This window comes from Molothrus aeneus, chromosome 15, assembly GCF_037042795.1.
Source record: "Molothrus aeneus isolate 106 chromosome 15, BPBGC_Maene_1.0, whole genome shotgun sequence".
In the NCBI taxonomy this organism is placed as follows: Eukaryota; Metazoa; Chordata; class Aves; order Passeriformes; family Icteridae; genus Molothrus; species Molothrus aeneus.
The window spans coordinates 18121716-18142700 of record NC_089660.1 but is presented as its reverse complement, the minus strand read 5'-3'; the positions used below and the strand labels follow the sequence as shown (position 1 = coordinate 18142700).

Genomic DNA, 20985 nt, shown 5'->3' with positions numbered 1-20985 from the left:
TTGTTCTGCAAAGCCTGTTGCAGATTTCTTTGTAGCAACACCAATGCTGTGAGGAGGGACAGGGACATGAAATGACTTCTGAGAAATCTGCGTGTCCTGGAGTGAGCAGTGAGGACAGCAGCACAGAGCCTCTCAGGGATGTGGGATCCAGCGTGGCCCATGTGAAGAGTGAAGGACATTGCCACTGGTTAGCAGAGTGCAGGGGACATGGATGAACACAGAAACTTCCTCTGGAGCCCCATGCAGAGATGAGGTGCCAAAGCTGGAGTGGTCACACCTGTATGGTGTCAGCTCAGACCTTGCAGCTCCGACCTCCCTCGCAAGCCCTGGGCAGCGGCTCGGGGAGGCAACACTTGGCCAGGCACAGGGGAAGTCAGAAGGACCACCCAGTTCTGATAAGGGCAATTTAGAAAGGAAGGGGAAGATTGTGAAAAGAGGGGCAAAGGGGCACAAAGGGAAGAAAAAACCCACCCCACCGCCGAACAAAACTGAAGATCAAGACTGCTGTTAAACACACTGCCTGTGAGGGAGGTCTCACCGTGCCTTTTCTAATCTAGAGCCAGCCAGGATTGTATTAACAGCTTCAACGCAATGGAACAAATTAATCCCTGATGTAATTGAAATCGGTGAGGTCTCACAATAGGTGAGTTTGACCCAGTGGGATAGAAATAGAACAAGTATTGGAATGAAGGAGTGAAACGAAGTCACACTGTTCAGCCATTGGTATTTCATTCCTAGAAACAAAGGCCAGACAAATGCAGAGAATACATGGCTCTGCTGGGCATGGTTGAAAGCTGCTCAATAATATCAAGCTTTGAAGGGATATTTCTGTGTGGAGAGGAAGTATATAGCAGAGATATAACAAGCATTAAAAAAGACAAAGAAAGAAAGGAAGAAAGAAAAAGCCCTGCTTGCTCCTTGCCTGATGGATAGCATGGTAAAATAATACCAGCTGTTAACTAATAATCGTCACCATCATTATCATCAGGATATATCAGAATTGGAGAAAAATAAGAAAAATAGTTAAGGTCTAAACTGTATTTCTGGAGACTTGAACTGTCAAGAGCCCATGGCAAGCTGTGGCATCCCGCAGATCTCCCTCAGCTGAGGTACATGAGGTTGGTTTGCTTTGGTCAACACAGGTAGCAGGAACTGGTCCCAGTGGGAAAGAGCTGCCTTTGGGTGCTGGGAGGGGGCTCAGTCTTGGCCCCTTTGGTGCTGCAGCACCAGGGCACAGCTCAGGGGCATGGGGGGCACTGGGGCTGCCCAGTGCAGGCAGCTGAGCTGCTGCTGCTCATGGTGACATTGTCAGTAATGTGGCCTGGGAGCTGCTGGCAGTAACCTGTTCTGAGCCAGTGAGAACAGACAGGTGCAGGGGGAGATGGGAGGCTGGGGGTGATGAGAGGCCATGAGCGACATCCTGCCTCCAGCTGGGCTCCTAAAAGCCATTCATCAAGGCTGAAACCCTGCTCTTCGCCAGGATTAACCATTTCCCAGGGTGCAACAAGTTTAGAATCTCAGCGTATCACACATGGGGCATTTTCACAGTTCTGGCTATGGCTCATTCCACCATCAAAAGGAGGAACTTAGTTTTCTTGAAGATGGCATCATCTTTCTCTAGAAAATGGTCAAATATTGATTGATGGGCCATAAAACATTCATTTCCTCAAACTCTCAGATTCCAGTTGTTTGGCGCTCCCTCCAGCCTCCCTCCTGGTTTCATACCAGGCTCAGTAACACTGTGCCTGCCATTCCAAGGCCGACAGATGCGTTGCTTTTGCAGTGGTGCATGGCTTGGACAGCCAGCGGGGGCTTGGAGCTGCTGGAGGTGTGGCTGAGTGATGGCTGCATTTCTCAGAGGTTGTGTGTTTCAGAGAGAACAGAGGTCTGGCACTGCCCGAGGAGATTCAATCTGCCTTTCTGAATGTACAAGGCAGCTCTCCAGAGGAAAGGAGGCTTCGCTTGCAGAACAGCTTTTGGATCCAAGTATGTGTCACCTCATGGAGCTGTGTCCCTTTTTCTAAGCCCTGGAAATGTGTTCTCCTTGGGTCTTATTTAACATTTCTGAAATCCAAAGGGATGGGCAGGCTTGACCCCCGCATCACCCCATTTCCTTCTCCTGTTCCAGCTTTCTCACCAAAAAGAAATACCAAAAAGCATTTCAATGTAAATGCCATTGGTAAAGTTTTTTGTGGAATCTCATATCTGATCACTTTGAACAACCACTTCCACAGTGCTGCATGCCCTTTCTCACAGACCATCCCAAAAGGTGCACAGTCACCATCCATGGTGACATCTCCCACAGTTTAAGAGTGCAGCTTAAATTTTTGGATATTTATTTTTCAAGACAAAAATATTTTTCCATGGGTATCGGGAAGAAACAAACACCAAAGCAAAGCTCTAAGTTCTGTTTTTTGGAAAGGCTTAGCTCTATTGGTGGAATTCTGGCACTGTTGCACCATGGCCTCTCTCCCATTGGATGTGCAGAGCTTCACTGTAAGGTACCTTCTTTGCATATCTGAGCATGGAGCTGCTTTTCCAAACATGCTCCTAAAGCCACAGAAGGGACCACACCCAAGCACTCCTGTCTAGCTGTGGGAGGCTCTGTGACACGATGGTAACAACATCCTGGTGGTGGATTGACTTTGCAGTTAAAATGGAGGAAAAAGGAGTGCATTGTGTTTCACTGTGTGCTGAGGGTGGCTGTCATGGGGAGCTAGCAAATCCTGCTGTGATTTGTATACAGGAATTCTGCCAAAGTCATGGAAGCAAAGTGGTTTGTTACTTGCCTTTGAGGGCTTGAGAGAGATCTGTCTTGGATATCCTCTTGTTGACCTTATTGAGTTAACTTTCATGTGTTTAGAAGGTCATGGAGAAAATCATTAATATTAGCTTGATTTGATGGCTGAAAGGTAATAAGTATTTCCTGCTTATCAGATGGGGTTTGAGAGGACTTTGAATAGCCTGATTTGTTTATCTTTTGCAATTGGTATGGCCCTTAGCTAGAGGGATTTTGTATTCCTGGTTCAGCTGGGGGAATGACATATGGTTGAGTGACATACGGAGCTCTCTATTGAGTGCTCTGTAGCATAAATAGCAAAACACCAGGAAATTCTCAAGTCCAGCTCCCAGCTAACTTGGGTATGCTGTGGGCCTTGGACATCTCATGCTGTAACACTTTATGACATGAACAATAACAGATTAACATCCCCCGTTACTGGAAAGCTTGAAATAGAACAATCCAAAGTGCTGGAGGTTGGTTGGGTGGAAAGCCAAATCCTGCAAACGTGGCTTGGCACAGCCAGGCTTTCATTGACCTTGGCTGGGCTGGGATTGCTCCGTTCACAGGAGGCATCCGTGAGTGCAGAGATGGGGCACGAGCCTGTGCAGGGCTGACATCACAGAGCTGCTGTTGGAGGCTTTTGCTGCTGCTCCTGAGCTTTTCTTGGATTAATGCACAGTGAAACCTTAGGCTGCATCAGCAAAATGGTCCTTCCCTCACCCTCTGTCTGGGATTTAACAAAGAGGGCAGTCGTTCTTTAAGCTGAAGGATCATTGTAAAGCCATTTAAAATGAAATCCACTCTTATTTGAGACTCATTTGGCAAAAAAGCACATGAAAATCTCCCATTGTGGACTCACTGGAAGACAGATGTAATTTCTGGTTCCTTTGGCTTGTTGGGAAAGGAGGAAGAACTGAATGCTCCACCTTGAATGACCGGGCAAGGACAACAGACGAGGGAGAGCAGCTTCCTTTCATGAGTGAGGCATTTTTGTCGCTTCTGGGGCTGGAGGTGATGGTTATTTTTAAAGTAAATGCTGTTTATTCCTTTGCATAAACTTTGGATAGCCAACTGTACTTGTAGCTGGATATTATCACTGAAAGGTGTAGTGACAAATAAATAAAAAATGGATAAGAAACTGATGGAAAAGGAAAAGAGAGGAAGAGTGAAAATGAAATGAAATTCAATGCTCTGATTTAACAGCTGGAATTTTGCAGGTTATAAATTGTTGCCAAGGAATGAGGTGGAGTTACACAAAACCACTGTCTTGAGATGCTGAAATCGACATGCACAGACAACAGCCCATACCAGCTGGACAGATGCCAGACAGGACAGAGTCCTGTCTCCTGTGTCCCACAGTGCTGCTCAGGAGCTAGAAGGTGCAAACAGCCCTTCCCTTCAGGGACCTGTTGTGTGGAGCTCTGGACCCAGGGTCTGTTTTGCTGCCTACGTGGAGATGTGGATGATCAGACTGAAAGGCAAAAAAGGGCCTCATTTTGTGTATGATGTGTTATGTGCAGTAATAGCATTTCAATAGTCAAAACAAAAAAGGAAAACTTGCTTTGGTGAACAGGAGTGAAAGCCCTTCAGTTTAAGGGACTTAAAGACATTTCTGCATTCAAGTGTATTTGAGGGTGAGTGTACTTGGTTTCAGGTGACCTCCCTGACTGAGTGTTGGTGATCAGTTGCCAAAGGAGACATATGTTACTAATTTTTATGAGATTTATAGAAGAGTCTCTCTTTTGGTATATATATATGGACTTCCTTATCTCAGAGAGGTTTGCTGCTTGAGGGAGTGTACCCTGTAGGGAAGGGGTCCTGTGAGAGTGGATTTTATCAATGATCAAACAAGTTTTATCTCATAAAATCAACACTGCGTGAAATTTTTTGGGGGGTATTGATATTCTCTGCTGCAGGCCAGATGCAGCCCAGGCTGGCATGGGTAATTCCCTTTGGCCACCCTCCAGCAGAGCATCCTGTTTCCACAGGGTGGTTAAGTGTGAGCTTATCTTTAAGCAGGTGGCTAAATCCGGGTGGTTTCACTTCTGCTCTTAACCACGGCTTCTGGCCAGGGGACAGCTCAGCCGCAAGGGAACCTGCAGCCTGTTCCTCTTCCAGGATTTCTGCCCTGGGCAGAACTGGGCACTTCTAGGGAAGTGGTGGAGTGATACAGGCTAGGCTGGCTGTATTTCAGGGTCAGCATCACCTGCTGATTCCTGCATCAGCTACTTCAGGTCTTGGCTAAGGGTGGGGCCATCCAGCTCCTTGGACAGGGGAAGAGGAGATGTCACCCCCTGTGCTGCTGGTGCCCTTCTTGCAAAGGGAAGGGGCACTTAATTAGCTGATCTTAGGCAGGACAGTGGTGACAAAGGTGTGTTGGTGACATGTTGGAGCTGAGCACTGTGCAGGATGCTCCATGAGTGTTCCTGGGCCCACCTAGGCACTGCAGCTACAGGCTGGAGCCTCTGCACTCTGAGTGCTCCAGAGACAATTAGAAGATAATTAAAACATGTTTTGGAAAACAGATTGCATTTTCTGTTGGGAGTTTCCAAAAAAGCAAAGCAACTTGCCCTTCCCCCCATTTCAAATCCCACCTGTTTTGGTTTTTTCCTAGAAAAATGTGAAATTCATTAACATGTGGTGAAAGCAATGTAACGACGTCATCTTGATTTAAAATCTGTTTTAAATCTTAAAATAATGGAGCCAGAATTTTAGCTGCAAATAGCCTTGCTTTGTGGGCACAAGGCAGACTGTCAGCATGACTGGAACCTTTCTGGGTTTGGTAGTTTAGCATCCTTTGCAGCAATGGGATTTGAAAAGAAAGGAAGAAAAGACATAGCAAGGAGAAAAATAAATTAATATGATTTCTGTCAAAAGTCAAGTCCTGTGTGCTTCGCTCAGGTGTAGCTGTGGTGCCTGGAGAGGGCAGGGCAAGCAGACCCCTGCTCTCTGCTGGCCAGAGCTCTGTCAGCATCCTGATGTGGCACCCTGCCATGCCCTCTGGCTAGGGGCTGCTCCTCCTCCCACTCCCCAGCTCTGGGTCACAGCTTCTGGCCACCCTGTTTTCTGAGAGTGTGAAATATTGTGACCCCTGTCTGTCACCTCTGACAGCACTGTGAATGTCCCAGCATTGCCCTGAGCCTCCCTTGCCCAGCCTCTGCCTGTGCCTTCAGCTCCCTATGGGCTTCTGACAGCCAAATCAGAGATAAATCACTTTCTCCTCAAAACATCAATACCAGAATCCCAGATTTTACTAAGAGCACCGAAGGCAATCCCACAGCATCACTGGGAACCTCATTGCTGCTGCTGTGCTGAGCTTGGGCTTTGGCTCGGGGTGCTTTCTGAAGGTCTGGTGCTCAGCAACACTGCTTTTCTTCCTGCTGCAGGCCTGGGTGTCCCCAGGATAACTGGAAATGCTGCAAAGTTCTATTGAGGTTTTGACTTTCAGGCTTCACTGTATTTGCTGGCATGAGGTGATGTGCAGGAGGCTGAAGTGGGGCTCTTTGGTGTGTTGTGGCCACTTTCTTTATGTGTTTTAGTCTGGAGCAGATCTGAACAAGGATTTATTGACCTTTTCCATTTTCATTGCCAGTTCCCTCCTCACTCTGATACATCAGAACACTTTTGCTTGCAGGCCATGTTTCATGTCATTTGTTGTCCTGTAAAGTCTGCCACCAAAATGTTGCCCATCTGTGAGTTTGGAGTGGACGGTGTGGATGTTGTGGTGCAAATGCTCCACAGATCATAGATGGACAGTTCATGGAGCAATTTTTGGGGCTTCCTATTGTTTGGGTGTGAAGAGCTTTTTGGGTGCATGCTGCCCAGTCTCCCCTTTGGGAAGGCATCTTGAGAACAGTGGTGTTATTGGGTCCTCTGACCTTGGGCAAGTCAGGATGACTCTTTGGAAGGAAAAGTGGGACTCCTGTTTTGATATTTCTTGGGGATACTTAAAATAGGAAACAAAATGAAAAGTTTATGGTAATAATTTAAGCTGTAGTGAACTAAGGTTAATTTATTCCCTTGGCCAGAAGAAACAGATGAGGTGGCTGAGGTTGTCAGACCCCTACTGATCACAGCCACTGGTGGAAAAGCTGGTTTGACTCTCACCAGTCCTCCTGTGACCCCTTTTGAGGTGGACAGAAACACATCCATGGCTGGGGATCATGAGGTGGCTTCACTGCAGAGCAGAGTTGATCAAACAGTTAAGCTGCAGAGTGTACAAGTGTCACTTCTATTGTAGTGGACTTTATGCCAGTGTGAAGTTGAAGTCTGTACTGCTAAGGGCAACACAAAGAGTTTTTCCCCTTGATGTTTTCCTGCAGTTAACTCAGAGAATCAGTGCAGCTGCTGAAGGAGATGCACCAAATCTCTGAGAAGGGTTCGGCTGTCTCCACTCTCCAGTCTGGGCCTGTGTAACCTGGTAGAGGCTGCGCATATGCAGTGGGGAGCCTAATTTATGGTCAGCATGGCTGACTAGGATTTAATCAAAGCAGGGATGATCAGAAGTTTTTATTCAAAAACTCCCAGTTTGATTACAATGGCCCAGATTTGGTTTACAGTGGAGAATCAGCTCTGGATGGCTGCTAACACTGCTGCCAAATGAAAGGCAGCCAAATCTGAGGTCCCCAGTGCCAGTGCCCTTGGCAGGCCAGTCTGCAGTCCCTCTGCCCCAGAGCTTGTTGTGTTCATGCTCTGTTCTGCTCTCTCTCCCCACTCTCCACCCATCTCAGATGTTTGCTGCTGAGGAGAATGTGGATTTTCGGATACACGTGGAGAACCAGACGCGAGCGAGGGACGATGTGAGCAGGAAGCAGCTCCGGCTCTATCAGCTCTACAGCAGGACAAGCGGGAAGCACATCCAAGTGCTCGGCAGGAGGATCAGTGCCAAAGGAGAAGATGGAGATAAATATGGTAAGAATATTTACTGGGATCCCCCAGACTTCAGGTCAAAGGCTTTAATCCAGGGTGTTGTGCTAAGAACCTCTTGGGAGAAAAGTAATAAGAGCAATAAAAACCAAAATAAAAGGAAAAATAACATTTCCAGGTTAAGAACATGAGATTTGTTTTGCTGGTGCTGCCTCCCAGCTGCAGGCAGTTCCAACAATACTGCCATGCCCCAATTTATTAGTATATGGTTGAACAAAATGTCTTTCTCCCCAGGCCATGAGCTCACAGTGTGTTTACTGCAATTCATGAATGATACCTAAATTGGTGATTGGGGAAGTCCTTTCCCCATGAACTCTTGAGCTCGTGTTTGGGTGAATCCAGTGTTTGAATGAAGCCCTTTCTTCTTTTCGGGTGGTGGGATATTTGGTTTAAACTGAAAGTAGACTTTGAGAGCTTTGAGGGTACCCCAGAGTTCAAGCTGAATCTCTCGAGTGTGTGGATCTTGCAGGATCCCTGTGCTGACAGCACATTCAACTATTCTTCTTGTGATTTGCACACAAGCAACATGCTGGAAACGCTGCTAGAGCCTGGGCTATGAAAAATGCTGTAATTCTGGTTCATTTTGAGATGGTTTCTGCTGAGATGCTTTTACTCTAGTTGGCTGTTGGGAGGAGTTTAGGGCTGTTGAGAACACTGGTCCTGTCTGTGTTTGGGATGTGCAGCCCTCTGAGTTCCTGTGCTGCTGCAGAGGTGTGTGTGAGAGTTTGCTGGCTCAGCCATTCGTATGGGATTGTCTGGTGCAGCACTGGTGAGATGGAGCTGAGCTACGGGGAGGGCAGGTCAAAATCTGGGAGCGGTTGTTCCCTCGGGAAGCTTCAGGACGGATGAGGCACACGCTGAGCACTGAGGGCAGCTGCTGCCACTGCAGGGGCAGGGGCAGCGTGAGCTGTGCCACGGGAAGCGACAGCCAGAGAGCACCGGGCAGGTAGGGAGTGACCCCCCCAAAGCACTTGTGTGGGGTCAGCCCCTCTCTCAGAGAAAGCCCTGCCCTCACGTCTCATCAACCTTGCCCTTTGTCATTCCCAAATTTTTTCCCAGATATTACAGGAATGAAAAGTGCCACTTGGCTGCTAATTATTGTGTCATTTTATGGCATTCATCCTCCTGAGCTCTGATGTGTAAACGAGGCGCTGGGCGCTGCCGCCGCCGCCCGGGTGCGGCTGCTGCCCGCGGTGGCTGTCAGGTGCCGTGATGGAGTTTTCCTCTCGGTGAAAGAAGGCGGCATTTACAGTGGGTGCATCAGGGAAGTGTTCCCGGGAGCAGCTGACAAGTGCTAATTTATGTGTCAAAGCCCATCTTGTCCCCTTCATACATATGCAATCGTGTCTGAACAACAAACCCCGCGTGCGGGAGCGTGCTCGTGGCCGAGGGCGCTGCTGCCGTGAGAGCCCGAGATTCTCGGCCGGGAGCTCCTGCATCCCTGCCTGCCTCCAAACCCCGCTCCTGCATCCCTGCCTGCCTCCAAACCCCCGCTCCTGCATCCTTGCCTGGATCCAAACCCCCGCTCCTACATCCTTGCCTGCATCCAAACCCCCGCTCCTGCATCCTTGCCTGTCTCCAAACCCTGCTCCTGCATCCTTGCCTGGAACCAAACCCCCACTCCTGCATCCTTGCCTGCCTCCGAACCCCCGCTCCCCATCCTCGCCTGTCTCCAAACCCCGCTCCCCATCCCTGCCTGCTCCCCCAGACCCCGTCCGGCTCCGTCCCCAGAGCCTCTCAGCAAACGCGCCGAGGCTGTGGAGCCTTCTCGCCCCCAGCGCTGTGAAAGGTTATGGAAATCTGCTCTTGGTGCTGCTTGGCATGGAACACTCGGAGCATGATAATCGGGAAGACAGTGAGGTGGGACACGGCGGGCCGGGATGGATCCACGCAAAGCTCCTGTCTGGGATAATGGAGGGGGGAGAGATGTCGGAGTTACTGGAGTGAGAACCATCTGTGTTACAGCCCAACCTGGACACAAAAGCAATGACACAGGGTTCATTATGTGCCAGGAACCCCGCCCCCTGAGGCATTATTATGGAGTAACCTTTGATCAAGACCAGAGAGGCTTAAACCGGGTCTGGGAATCTCAACAGTTGTAAACTTTTGATCCACATCTCCGTCTTACCGATCAGGTCTGCATCTGGAGGAGGACACCTCTCCTCCCACGCAGCAGATGGCTGAGTGTCCCCCTGCCCTTTCCCTGGCCGTGACAGAGCCGGGCTGTGCCACCCTCGCAGATGGCACCGGCTCCTGCCCCGGCCCTGCTGGGGGAGCACACGGCGAGGATGATGTGGGCTGGTGGCCTAAGGATTGCAGCTTGGGGAAGGTTTTAGGAGGAGAAACACGTCTGAGAAATGTCTGAAAAAAAGGCAAGAGACGTGATCAAAGGTGCCCGTGAGCTGGCTCCAGCCGTGCATCCTCTCAACAGCCCGGTCCAATTAGGAGAAGGTGACATCGGGCAAGGGCCACGCCAGCTCAGGGTTCACGTGGGAAGCTCTGTCAGGGCGAAGGTCCCTGGTGCTCATCACCAGCCCTTTAGCACCAGCCCGTTTTAAGGATAGCGGAATAAATAATGTTTTAACACCTCTTTCCCGTCTTCCCTTATATTCACAACAGTGTCCAAATGTTTCTTTTTTCCTTTTTTTTTTCTTTCCACATATCCAGCTTCCAAATGGGAGGGTTGTCCTGCCTTTGAAGGGAGATTACTTTTATTGCAAGGCTTATTGACTTCTGTAAAACTTGTCACCTCTTGATTGCAGAGAATGCCCAGAAGAGAGGGGAGGTGGCAGATCTCAGGCAGGGAACTTCTGCTTTCCAAGCAGCCACCCCAAGTATAGCAAAATGAGCAGCCAGCCCTGGTCAGGGAGGAACGCAGCTGCAGGGCTGGGGGATCCCAGGGCAGAGGAATCCCCATTGATTGTTTAATCCAGGTGTGTAAATGCCATGTGCAAGGCAAAATGCATGCTCTGCAATGCATAATTCTGCTGCCGTAACAATTCCAGTGTGTAATTTTTGGTTTATGCATTCTTTGGGGCCAAGATCTGGTCCTGTGTGTTGGATTATTAAATGTCAAATTAAGTCAGTTAATAGAATTAATTGAGTCGATGTAATCCATTTAATCAGATGGATTTGATCCCTTCTCGGATGATTTAGAATCCATTAACAGATAAGTCAATTATTGGACTAAATTAAATCTAATAATAATGCCTACTGCTCACAGCAACACTAATTAATCTAAATACACTTACCTATCTCCCAAGGTTGTTTTTTTAAAGGCTTAATTGATGTTCCTAAAGTGCTCTGAGATCTTTAGATAATAGATGATCTGTGTGAGCAAAATATTATCTCTTAACAGACTATAAACTAATTAAACGACTGATGTATATACAAATTGCATTTTTACTTTAATCCCTTGAACCTATTCAGAAAGAATTTGCACTGGCCCAGAAAAACAATATTTCTATTATAAGCTTATTATTGCTTTACAGGTTCCTAAGTGGTCCTTTCATTCAGAAAATGAAAGGATGAAGGAGAAAAAACAACCATTAAATTGCTGACAAAAAAAAAAGGACCTGGAACCTTTATAATCTACCTCCGATAAATGGTACAGATAGGGAAGAGAGGGATCAGTGACCTGAAACCTTAGATCCTTTCATTTATTTTCATTTCACAAAAGGCAGAAGACATTCTATCCTGTTTGTTCATGATCTGTGTATCCGGCGCAGTTGGGCAGGCAGAGCTCTCTTGGTTGGGTGAAGGCATTTTTTGCCTCATTTGTATTTCAGAGGTTTTTGATTTAATTTGTTCCCAGTCCTGCTGTCCTACGGGGCATGGAGCAGCGATAGCCGTCAGTGCAGAGGTGTGAGAGCCCTCTGCTCCCCTCGGTGGAGAGAACTTTATTTTGCGGAGTGTGGGGGTGTCCCGGGGGCTGGGCTCGGGACAGAGGTACATCCCTGAACGGCACCTTCCAGGTGGTGTGTGCTCCATGCATCCATTCCATCACAGCTTCAAAAACACTCTCAAGTCCCTCAGGAAGTTACAAACCCTGTGTTTTATAAACCGTCCTACCGATAAGCTCTCTCGTCTACAGCGTGGAGGCTTTATTTGGGGACACCCTGTGCAGGGGCAGGGCACAGGTGGGGCATCAGCACCGGGCACTGTGCCCTGGCGGTGCCAGCCCCTGGAGGCTCCCGCGGCTCAGCGGGTTCGGCTCAGAACTCCCGAGGGACGGGTTTGGGGTCTTTGGGTTTGTCAGTGGGGTCAGGAGGGAAGGGGAAGGGCGTTGTGGGCACAGACATCACGCCCCACACAGATGCGCTGCTTTGGGTGGTACAGAGACAGCAAGGCGCTGAGGCAAACGGGTGTCACTTCCTGGGGCCGCTCCAGCCGGGCTGCTGAGCCCTGCAGCCTCCACCTCCTGCTCGAGCTGGAGCTGCCCTGAGATGCCAGCGGACCTGCCCACGGAGAGCACATTACTGCTGTCTAGACATCAGCCACACTCCATCCTGCCAGAGATTTCATTTGTGGTAGAAGTGGGCTTTGTTCCATGAGGAGGTGTAATATGTGTGGAAAATATTATAGCAAAATAGCCTCCTTTAATTGACTCTAAATTTTGCAGGATTCCTTCCTAGGTTTGGGTAATCTGGTGCTCTCCAGAATTAATGGCTGACATAGCACTTCTTCGAGCTTGGCAGCCTGACAGCTAATTTAGAACTCCCTAAACTCATTTCACTAATGACTCCCATTTGTTCTATCTGAAAGCCTGGAAACAAATGCAAAATACCAGTGCCATTGTCCCATCTTTAGCAAGTCATTCTTTCCCTCAGTATTTCTGGCACCTTAACAGCAAGCTGCCTTGGGAAATCTGATTAACCCTTTCCCTTCCTGGAATAGTTTGAATCAATTTTGATCCATCTCCTGGAAAGAGCAGGAGTAAAAAACTAAACTCATTGTGGCTGGAAGACTCAGAATTTCTGTGCAAGAAAGATAAGAGATGTAGTCCGAACATCAATTTTGATTTGTGAAATATCGCTGTATTTCCGCAGTTTTTCCACGTGTATTTCCAAGCTGCTTTTCTTTCCAGGAACAGGTGCGTGCAAGGTTTTGTCTGTCAGTGCAGCTCAGCCCCAAATCCCGCATGAGCTGGGATCTGCCTTGTAATTTATTGTGCTGACCCATCAGAATGGCTGTTTCCCATTTAACCCACATATCGCTGCCTCCAGTCTCTTCCCATTACAGTTTTGACATCACAACAAGACAAATAAATTTTTTAAAAGACCTTTTATCTTCTAAACCATTTATTTTCACTTACTTAGCCCGGGGGCAGAGCTGACCTCAGCGTAGGGGATGATCATTCACCATGGCAGCTGTACAGTCAGATGGGTCCTGGGGACAGGCCTGAGCCAAGCAGCCTTTGCCCTCCAGCTGCTGTGCTGTGGCTCTGGGCTTTTCCCTGCTTGCCTAGCAATCCCTGAGAGCTGTATTATATTTTGTTCCTTAAAACGTCTCCCCTTTTCATCTGCAGTGGGGCAGCGGTGAAGCTGTTCCTTGAAAGCAGATGAGGGGATGAGCTGAAGCTTCAGGCAGCTCAGGGTTTTGCTGAGCCAGGAAGAGCTTCTGTGTGAGGCAGAAACCTGAGCTGGGGCTGGGGATGGAGCTGGGGCTCCCAGCTTGCTCTGGGCAGCGAGGGCTCTTGGTTGCCCTCACCTTCCTGGTGGCTCTGAAAAGTTCTATTTGAAACACACTGTTAGCATCTTATACAAACCATCTGTATATTGAAGACATTTTCTGTTTTTATTCTGCCATATTCTGTGCTCGCAGCAGTGTGGGGAAAAGCCTTGCTTAGGCAGGATGAGAAGTTTGAGAAAAATCCTAGCCTTTTTGATTCATGACAAACCTCTTTTGAACAATTAATTTGTTGCCAATTTCCTTTACTTTTGATTTTGATAGCTCCTCTCCTGAGCTCCTGCTGCAACCAGCATCACACCTGAAGCCGAGTCTCTCTGCACCAGTCCTTGTTTTGTACCCGCATAACAGCAAAGCCTTACGTTTATTTTCCCTCTGACACCGCACTGATTTTAGATTTCCCTACTGCTGGATCTTGAGATAGCTTAAAGAACCTTGACTTTCATGGGGAAACAAAGAATCTCCTTTTAACTGGGTGTCTATACTTCACAAGTCTCACAAGCACTGGTCAGGGTTTTGAAAGCATAGGCCTGTCTGTCAGCAAATATTAGAGACTCAGAAATAACGAGGAGAGGTAATTTAGGGATCTGCTGATAATTTGTCATTTTTAATTCTTGTGTAGAGTAGAAAGTGAGCTACAAAGTGAAAAATCTTTATTTTCATGTGAGTCATAAAAGGGTTTTTGTTAACAGTTTGTGTGTGTGTGTGTATAATTCCGCACTGTGATTTAAGTGTTCCCATTAGAAATGCAGAATAGGAAATAGGATCCCATCTGTGAGCAATTTAAGAGGAAGTGAGACAATGGAGTCGATTGCTGCTTCAGTTTAGATAATCAATACAAATATTATTAGTATAGTGATTTATCTTCTTAGACACTTTATGAAAATGTGAATGCCAGCCCCTGAAGACAGGTCAATATGATGTTATCTGCTCCTGCCTTGCTGTGTTTATGGTGCTTTCCCACGAAGGTCAAGCATCTGCTTTGTTAAATGTTCTTCCCTGGCTCTGATGAAATAACACAGAAACAAACTTAGGGCTTTCCTTTCTCCTCCATGGCTCCAGAAATGCTCTATGCTTGTCAGTATAGTGATTACTTCTGTCTGAAATCTGTACTGGGGACTGCTGGAGGGACACTGGGAGGTGATCTTCAGGGTCTTTCCAACCCAGATCATTCTGTGATGAAGTTCTGGAAGAAGTTTGCATAATTTTAAGTATATTTCTAGGCCAGGAGTGATTCTGTGCACAAATGCTGAGAGCTCCTTTGGGTTTACTGCAGTTGTTTTGTGTTGGTGCCTATTACCAAACCTTGTTTTGTGCTCTCGGAGGTTTTCCCATGTCTAAGCATTTGGCCAGTCATTGATTAATTCAAGTCGGTTCTTGGGGCGCAAGTAAAAGTACCCTACAAATAGGCTAGTCTGCATTTCCAAAAGGGTTTTTAATTGCTTTTACTTTGAAGAAGAAGGAAGGAAAACATCATCAACAAATGCTCTTGTACATTTTGCTTTGTGTACATTCCCATACACGATGTCAAGTGGCCAAAGAATTTTTTTCTTCACAAGAAACATTTGGAAAGAATAAGAAATGTCAATAACCCTGTTAAAAACTGCCTAACTAAAGACAGGATGGGGAATACAAAACTTGATGTGAAGATTACACTTCTCCTTGAAGTTATCATGGAACCTCACTTGCCTGTTGTTTGAGATTCCTAAAGTCAGATTCCTGGAGACTCATGGTGGTGTTGGCATTGGCCACACCTCACCTGGAGCATCTCCTACTCCAGGAAGGGTGATCTGGGGTGGTGGGACGCTGGGGCTGGACCCTCCAGACACTGGACACAGAAGGAACTTTGTTCCTCATGTATAATGAAGCAGCATGAATTTCATCATCTCAGTGTCCTCACGTGTCCCTCCTCAGCCCAGAACCCCCTCAGCCCATGGTGTGCCAGCAGGATGAAAGCTTTGCAGATGGAGAAATGCTAAGGAGACAGTGCTAACGGAGACCACACTGGTAGCCTGGGTAGAAGTAATTATTTGGTGCTTTGAGATGCTGTGAGACTGTTCCTGTTTTCAGGTTGGGGGTTCCTCAAGAAAGGTGTTAAATTTATAAAAAATAAGGTACTTCAGTCACTCGGATTTCACCTCAGCTCTTTGAAAAAACAGATAGTCAGGAATTTCCGCAGCTGCAAGGTGGAGCACAGCAAACATTAACAAGGCCAGTAGCACTGCCTGGCTGTCTGCAGGAACAGGGAAGAGCCCAGGTCCTGCAGAACTGCACTGGTGTTTGGCAGAAAGGTGAAAAATAACGAAGCTGTGAAGAGGAGAAACTGCTGATGCATGGTGCTTGGAAAGCTGGAAGAGTCCAGAAAGGGAGCTGAAAATACCCCCCAAAAATGACTATCTGTGGCTTGAATGAAATAGTGTCCGATCAGCATTCAGAAACCGCTGAATCCAGGCCGTTCCAATACTGGCATTTTCCAGACTGCTTGCCAGTCGGATGCAGAGGAGAACACGTGTGGAGCGTCTGCGGTCGCAGTGCTCGCAAGAAGTGGAAGGTGAGCTGGATGTAAAGGCAGTGAGAAGTCCCAGTAAAAAATAAGAAACACCTACTTTTCATCCAGTGAGGAAGTGTGGGGCTACTGGGGTTCAAGGCAGCTGCACTCAGCAAGCATCCCTTTTAATAAGCTGTGTCAGCAATAAATAGTGCCCACTTTGGTCCCTGAAGAACTTTCAGTATTTTTGAATGCCCATAATAGACAGTTCATGCTTTCATGGTGAACATAGGGGCTGAGACCTTCTCAATATATCCTGAGCTTTGGGTCCCTGAGTTGTGCTGTAGCTGCCTTGGGATGTGTCCTTTGCTGATGCTGCCTGGAATGGTGGAGCTTGAAGCGTGATTGGGTAGTGCTCAGATATTTTTGCCCTTGTCTCTGTGAGCTGAAACATGTGCCTGGAGGCCTTCTCCTCTTCTGCATTTGCAGCTGCCAAAAAAGGTGCCTTTCTTCCCAGAGCAATATGAACAAAACCCCACCGTCCACTGTGGCCCTGCCTCTTTCAGCTGTGATGAGTTTTGGGTGTTCTCCAGCAGTGACAGCAGCTGTGCTGGCTGGAGGGGTCTGGCCCCAGGTATTACTGTGGAGAGGAGTCCTTGTTCTCCTGCGCTGCTCAGCTGCTCTGGCCTCGTCCCACAGCTGGGCTGGTGGGGCAGAGAAGGAGCAGACATTGCTCCTGAGCAGCTCGATGGTGATATGAGCCTTTGGTGTTTGACCCACATGGTGGGTGACATGCTTGGGATCCTGGCTTCGAGCTGGTGTGCTTTGGTTTATATCTGATGTACTCAAGTGCTTTTGGAAGGACAAGCAGGAGAGGAAATGGCTGTTGGAATGTGAGAGGGGAGCTCTGAGGTACTTTGTGAGAGGGATGTCACCCCCAGCCTCTGGAGGCTGTGAGGACCTTAGAGTAGAGAAGCAGCAGGGAAGGGCTAGGAATCGGATGGCATGTAAGCACCAGAAACGCCACTAAAAATATTGTCCAGGTGTCCCCAGTGCTTGGCCAGGGACAGCTGCAAGGCTCACAGTCTGCAGGGGTGAGTGCTGAAGCAGACTGGGGGATGCTTCAGGCTCCTGATTTCAAATCACATACTTGGTTAGTTAGAAGGTGAACACCACAGCTCCCAAAAGCTGGTCTTGTCCTCTCGGCATCAGTGATGTAGGCCCAGGTTCCAGTGCCAAAGGAACTTGCCTAAAGGTAACCAGCATAAATCCCTAATAAGGTTTCTGCTGGTTGCATGGAGGGATCACAGGGCTCGATCTCTGTTACAGCCAAAGCTTGATTATCCTTTTTCCTACACTCCCGAAACTCCACCGACTTAAACAGAGCCATTCCTGGAGCTCCTGTGTGAGACTGAAAGGAGATTAAGTGCCCAGCAGTGCCTCCCATTCCTCCTGTGTCTTGCACCTTTGTTCAGACCTTGCATTTCAAACCATTTTAGCCGGTGGGAGGCAAATCAAAGCTGTTAGGTTTGAGCCGGTGACAATGGCCTGGTGCTGTGTGGTGTGCCCAGCCCCTTGCCTTTGTGCAACGTTTGTGATTCTCGCCTTTATTTCATTTGCTTCGGCATCTGCATTTGTAACCGTTTTTTTCAAGTGAAGTTTCTGACTGGTGACTCATTAGGAGTAAATAGGCAAAAGGATATTGACTTTACACCTACTAATTTGGGGGTGCTAACAAGCACATGTAAGAGCTTTATAGTCACCGGGTAAATTGTCCCACCTGGGGGGGCTGGAGGAGGGGAGATAAAAAAGCATTACAAAGAAGCAGCGCTTTTGTTTCTAGCTCCTAGCCTTGGCTGTTCCTGCTGCTACTGGAGCTGGGGTGGACGTTTGATGGTCACCATTGCTGGAGCCTGTTCTGAGCTTCCCCAGGATTTTCCAGCACCATTAGACCCGTGTGGGCACGGGACTAAGATCCTAATGATAGGATGCTAAATGTGTTCGCTCGGAAATGAGGTGCCCCTTACATCGGCTGAGGGAACAAACCCTCCTTCCCGTGGTGTGAGTGCAGGCCGGCCGTGAGTCAGGTGTGCTGTGCCTGGAGGGCGGCTGCAGACACAGCGTAGCTTGAGCACAGCCCGTGGAGGCTCTGCCAGCACAGGCCAGCAGTGTGGGATGGGTGCCTGCTGGCAAACGTGACTCCCTGTGCCTGCGAGGGCACCAGGGTCTCATGGTCATGGCCGGGGGCAGCTCACTCTGCTGGGTTAGTGCTCAGCCCTGCTGGTGGTGCTGGGACACCTGTCAGCTGCAGATGTGTCTGTCCCTCTCCAGCCATGCCTGTGACACAGTAATGCCACCCTTAGGTGTGCTTAGATCAGGATGTCACTTGCTCAGAGAGTGACCTGTTGCAGGGTAGCTGGAGCACAGCTGAGAAGTGATGGTCCCCAGCTCTAGTGGTCCTGCTCGAAGCAGAGGGTTGAGCTGGGTCACCTCTTGAGAGCCTTCTCAGCCTGAATGAGTGTCTTTCAACACTGATTGTCAGAACAGAACTGGCAGGTAAAGGCATTGGTGATCCCTTTCTCTGATTTTCCTTTGGATGCATTCAGAGGGACCCTAGGGCAGTGACTTTTGTGGTTTGTCCCCATTTGGGATTTTTGTATTGAGATTTTTAAGAATTACTTTAAAAACTGGAGATAGGCAAAGTTTTTCATCCTCCCGCTTTGGTCCTTCTGCCCTTTTGCTCAGCTTGGGGTGACCCCCTCGTGTGGAACGGATGATACCATCTGGTACACAAGGGTGTGTAAGCTGTAGTTTATCTCAGAAGATGTGTGCTGGGAGGGGAGAGGCGTGCCGTGTATCAGGGTGAGAAGCAGCTCTCATCTCGGCTCCTCTCTGGACACAAGCCTGGTGTGCTGTGTGCTCGGAACAGAAGAAAATGGTCCCCGCTGGCTGTATCTGATGTCAGGCTCCCACTCTGTGGCTGTGACTTCAGCCTCACCCCTTCTCCTCCTCTGTGCTGCATCCAATATCTGTCTCTCAGCAGGAGGAATCTGAGGAAATGCAGCAAACTTCAGCTCCTGGGGCTAAACTGTTGTGCTCTCTAACAGCAAACTGTGTTGAACTAATTGACAACCAGCTTTAAACGTACCCCAATCAAGCAAAACGCATTGATTTATTTTTTCCTCTCTTGCCGAGCACTAAGCAGCTTCCAGCTTGGTTTCCTCCCCAAGAAGTGGATAACTCATCTATTGTGTAGTAAAACTGATGGGCAGTGTTGACTTCTATACAATCCTTTCAGTATGCTTAGGGAGGAAGGAGTTCTTATGCTTCTATGAATGTTTGACCACTTAAAAAAAAGCAAAACAAAAAAAAGCCCAACCCAAAACCACACACAACAACAAAAGATGATCCATTTTCTCTGGATGTCTTTGAAAGAAGCTTAGTTTAGAGACAGACTGGAGAGAAAGGCTATTGATTTTGTTTGACCTCCAAAGAGACTGCGGTCAGTATATTTTCCCTGCTGGAGGTGGTTCAGGGCTCTGAATTTCCGTGTCAGCGTTTGTATCCTGAAGCACGCTGAAGCTTTTCTGCTTCTTCAATAAATAGCAAGCTGTAGGGAAAGGTAACGCTGGAGTAAATTTATTTCCCTCTGGATCTGCCCTTCCTTTCTTTAGCTTGGTCATGTTGCTGATGAAGCATTTACAACCTTTTTCATTGAATGCTGTGCAGGTTCGTGGGTTAAGCTGAGACTACAAGCATAGTTTTGTAATCCCTCTCTTGCTTTTTCCAGGGCTGAGCCAGGTCCTTTCCCAACCTCTTGCCTGCACCAACAAGGAGCAAAATACCTTCCTGTGTAGAGTAATAAATGTTCTAAAAACTGCCATCCTCTCTTCTACCCTGATTATTCTCAACCTTTGCAGAGGAAAGCCTTCCTGATTTTTGCTTAGTCTCCTAAAGAGAAATAGACTATTCTGTCTGGGGACTTGGTTGTATTGGAAATGCTCTGCTTGATACAGGTCTGTGTAGTTTTGTAGATGTTCTTGTAAAATGGCTTATGACAACTGATGTGCCCTTTCTATGGTAGCCACCTACCAAAGGATGGCAATACCTGTGGGATAAGTCTGTTGTCAGTTCTAAAGGAGCTTCTTGGAGCTCCCTGTGAGATGAGCAGTGCCAGTAGGCATCTCTCCATGCCGAGATGTCAGCTGTGTTATCTGTGTTATCGCCTCCTCATTTAACAAAACGCCTCACGTGGTGTGGGTTTGGGGTGTGTGCTTCAGCCTGCGTGGCCACAAGTTCAACACAGGCAGTTTGCTGCTGTCAGCACATCAAAGGGCAGCCTGATAAAGCTGCTACAGTGTAATCAAGTCATGGTAGAGAGTCACTGATGTTGGGTACCAGCTGCTGAGCTCCCCTGTCGCCTTTGCCAGCAGGAGCTTCATTTCTAACTCACACAGACAGAGCTTCTTCTTGGAATCCCCTCTTCAGAGGAAGGGTTGGTCTTCCTGCCACTGCCAGCCTCACCTCTGCTTCTGGCTGTGCTCTGGGTCAGGGTGGAGGCTGCTGCTGCGGGTGTATGAGCCCTGCAGTGTGTGTGGGCTGCTGACAACTGCATGGCACCAGTTTCTAACTTAAGCACTCCATTTCACTGAGAGCAATGGCCCAGTGCATCCCTAAAAAACAATGAATGGCTGAGGATTTATTTGTGCACTCTGGGCCAGGCTGAGGCTGCAGCCTGTGTTGCACGTGTAACTCTGCTGAGACCCCAGAGCAGGACTTTGAGAGCTCCCCAGAACCTTTCACTGCTGTCTTCAGCCAAAAGCCCCACTCCCCACATTTGAATATTCAATTACATTAGCCCCTTGCAAATGGCTCAGCAGTCATCTCTGGGAGTGGTAAGAAGAGAGAGCTGGAACTGTTAAGCCTCTGCACAAACACGAAGGCAAGGGACAAGGAGCGGATGGGAAGAGCTTGTGGGAGGGGGTAGATTTGCAAATGGTGTCCTCCTGTTTGCACTGGACCGCTGGGTAGGACAGGGAAATGCAGAGCGGCTGCCATGGGACAGTTTAGTCATGTTTATTACTAAATTAATACAATACTT

The 20985-nt window shown here is 48.1% G+C and overlaps 1 protein-coding gene across 1 annotated transcript in view; it reads left to right on the top strand.

Annotated features, from left to right (window-relative positions):
- FGF18 (fibroblast growth factor 18) overlaps positions 1–20985 on the top strand; it is a 66281-nt gene that overhangs the window by 17449 nt on the left and 27847 nt on the right. The window contains exon 4 of the mRNA XM_066560186.1: positions 7513–7693. Within this exon, the coding sequence (XP_066416283.1) occupies positions 7513–7693 (181 nt within the window). The remainder of the gene's footprint in view (positions 1–7512; positions 7694–20985) is intronic.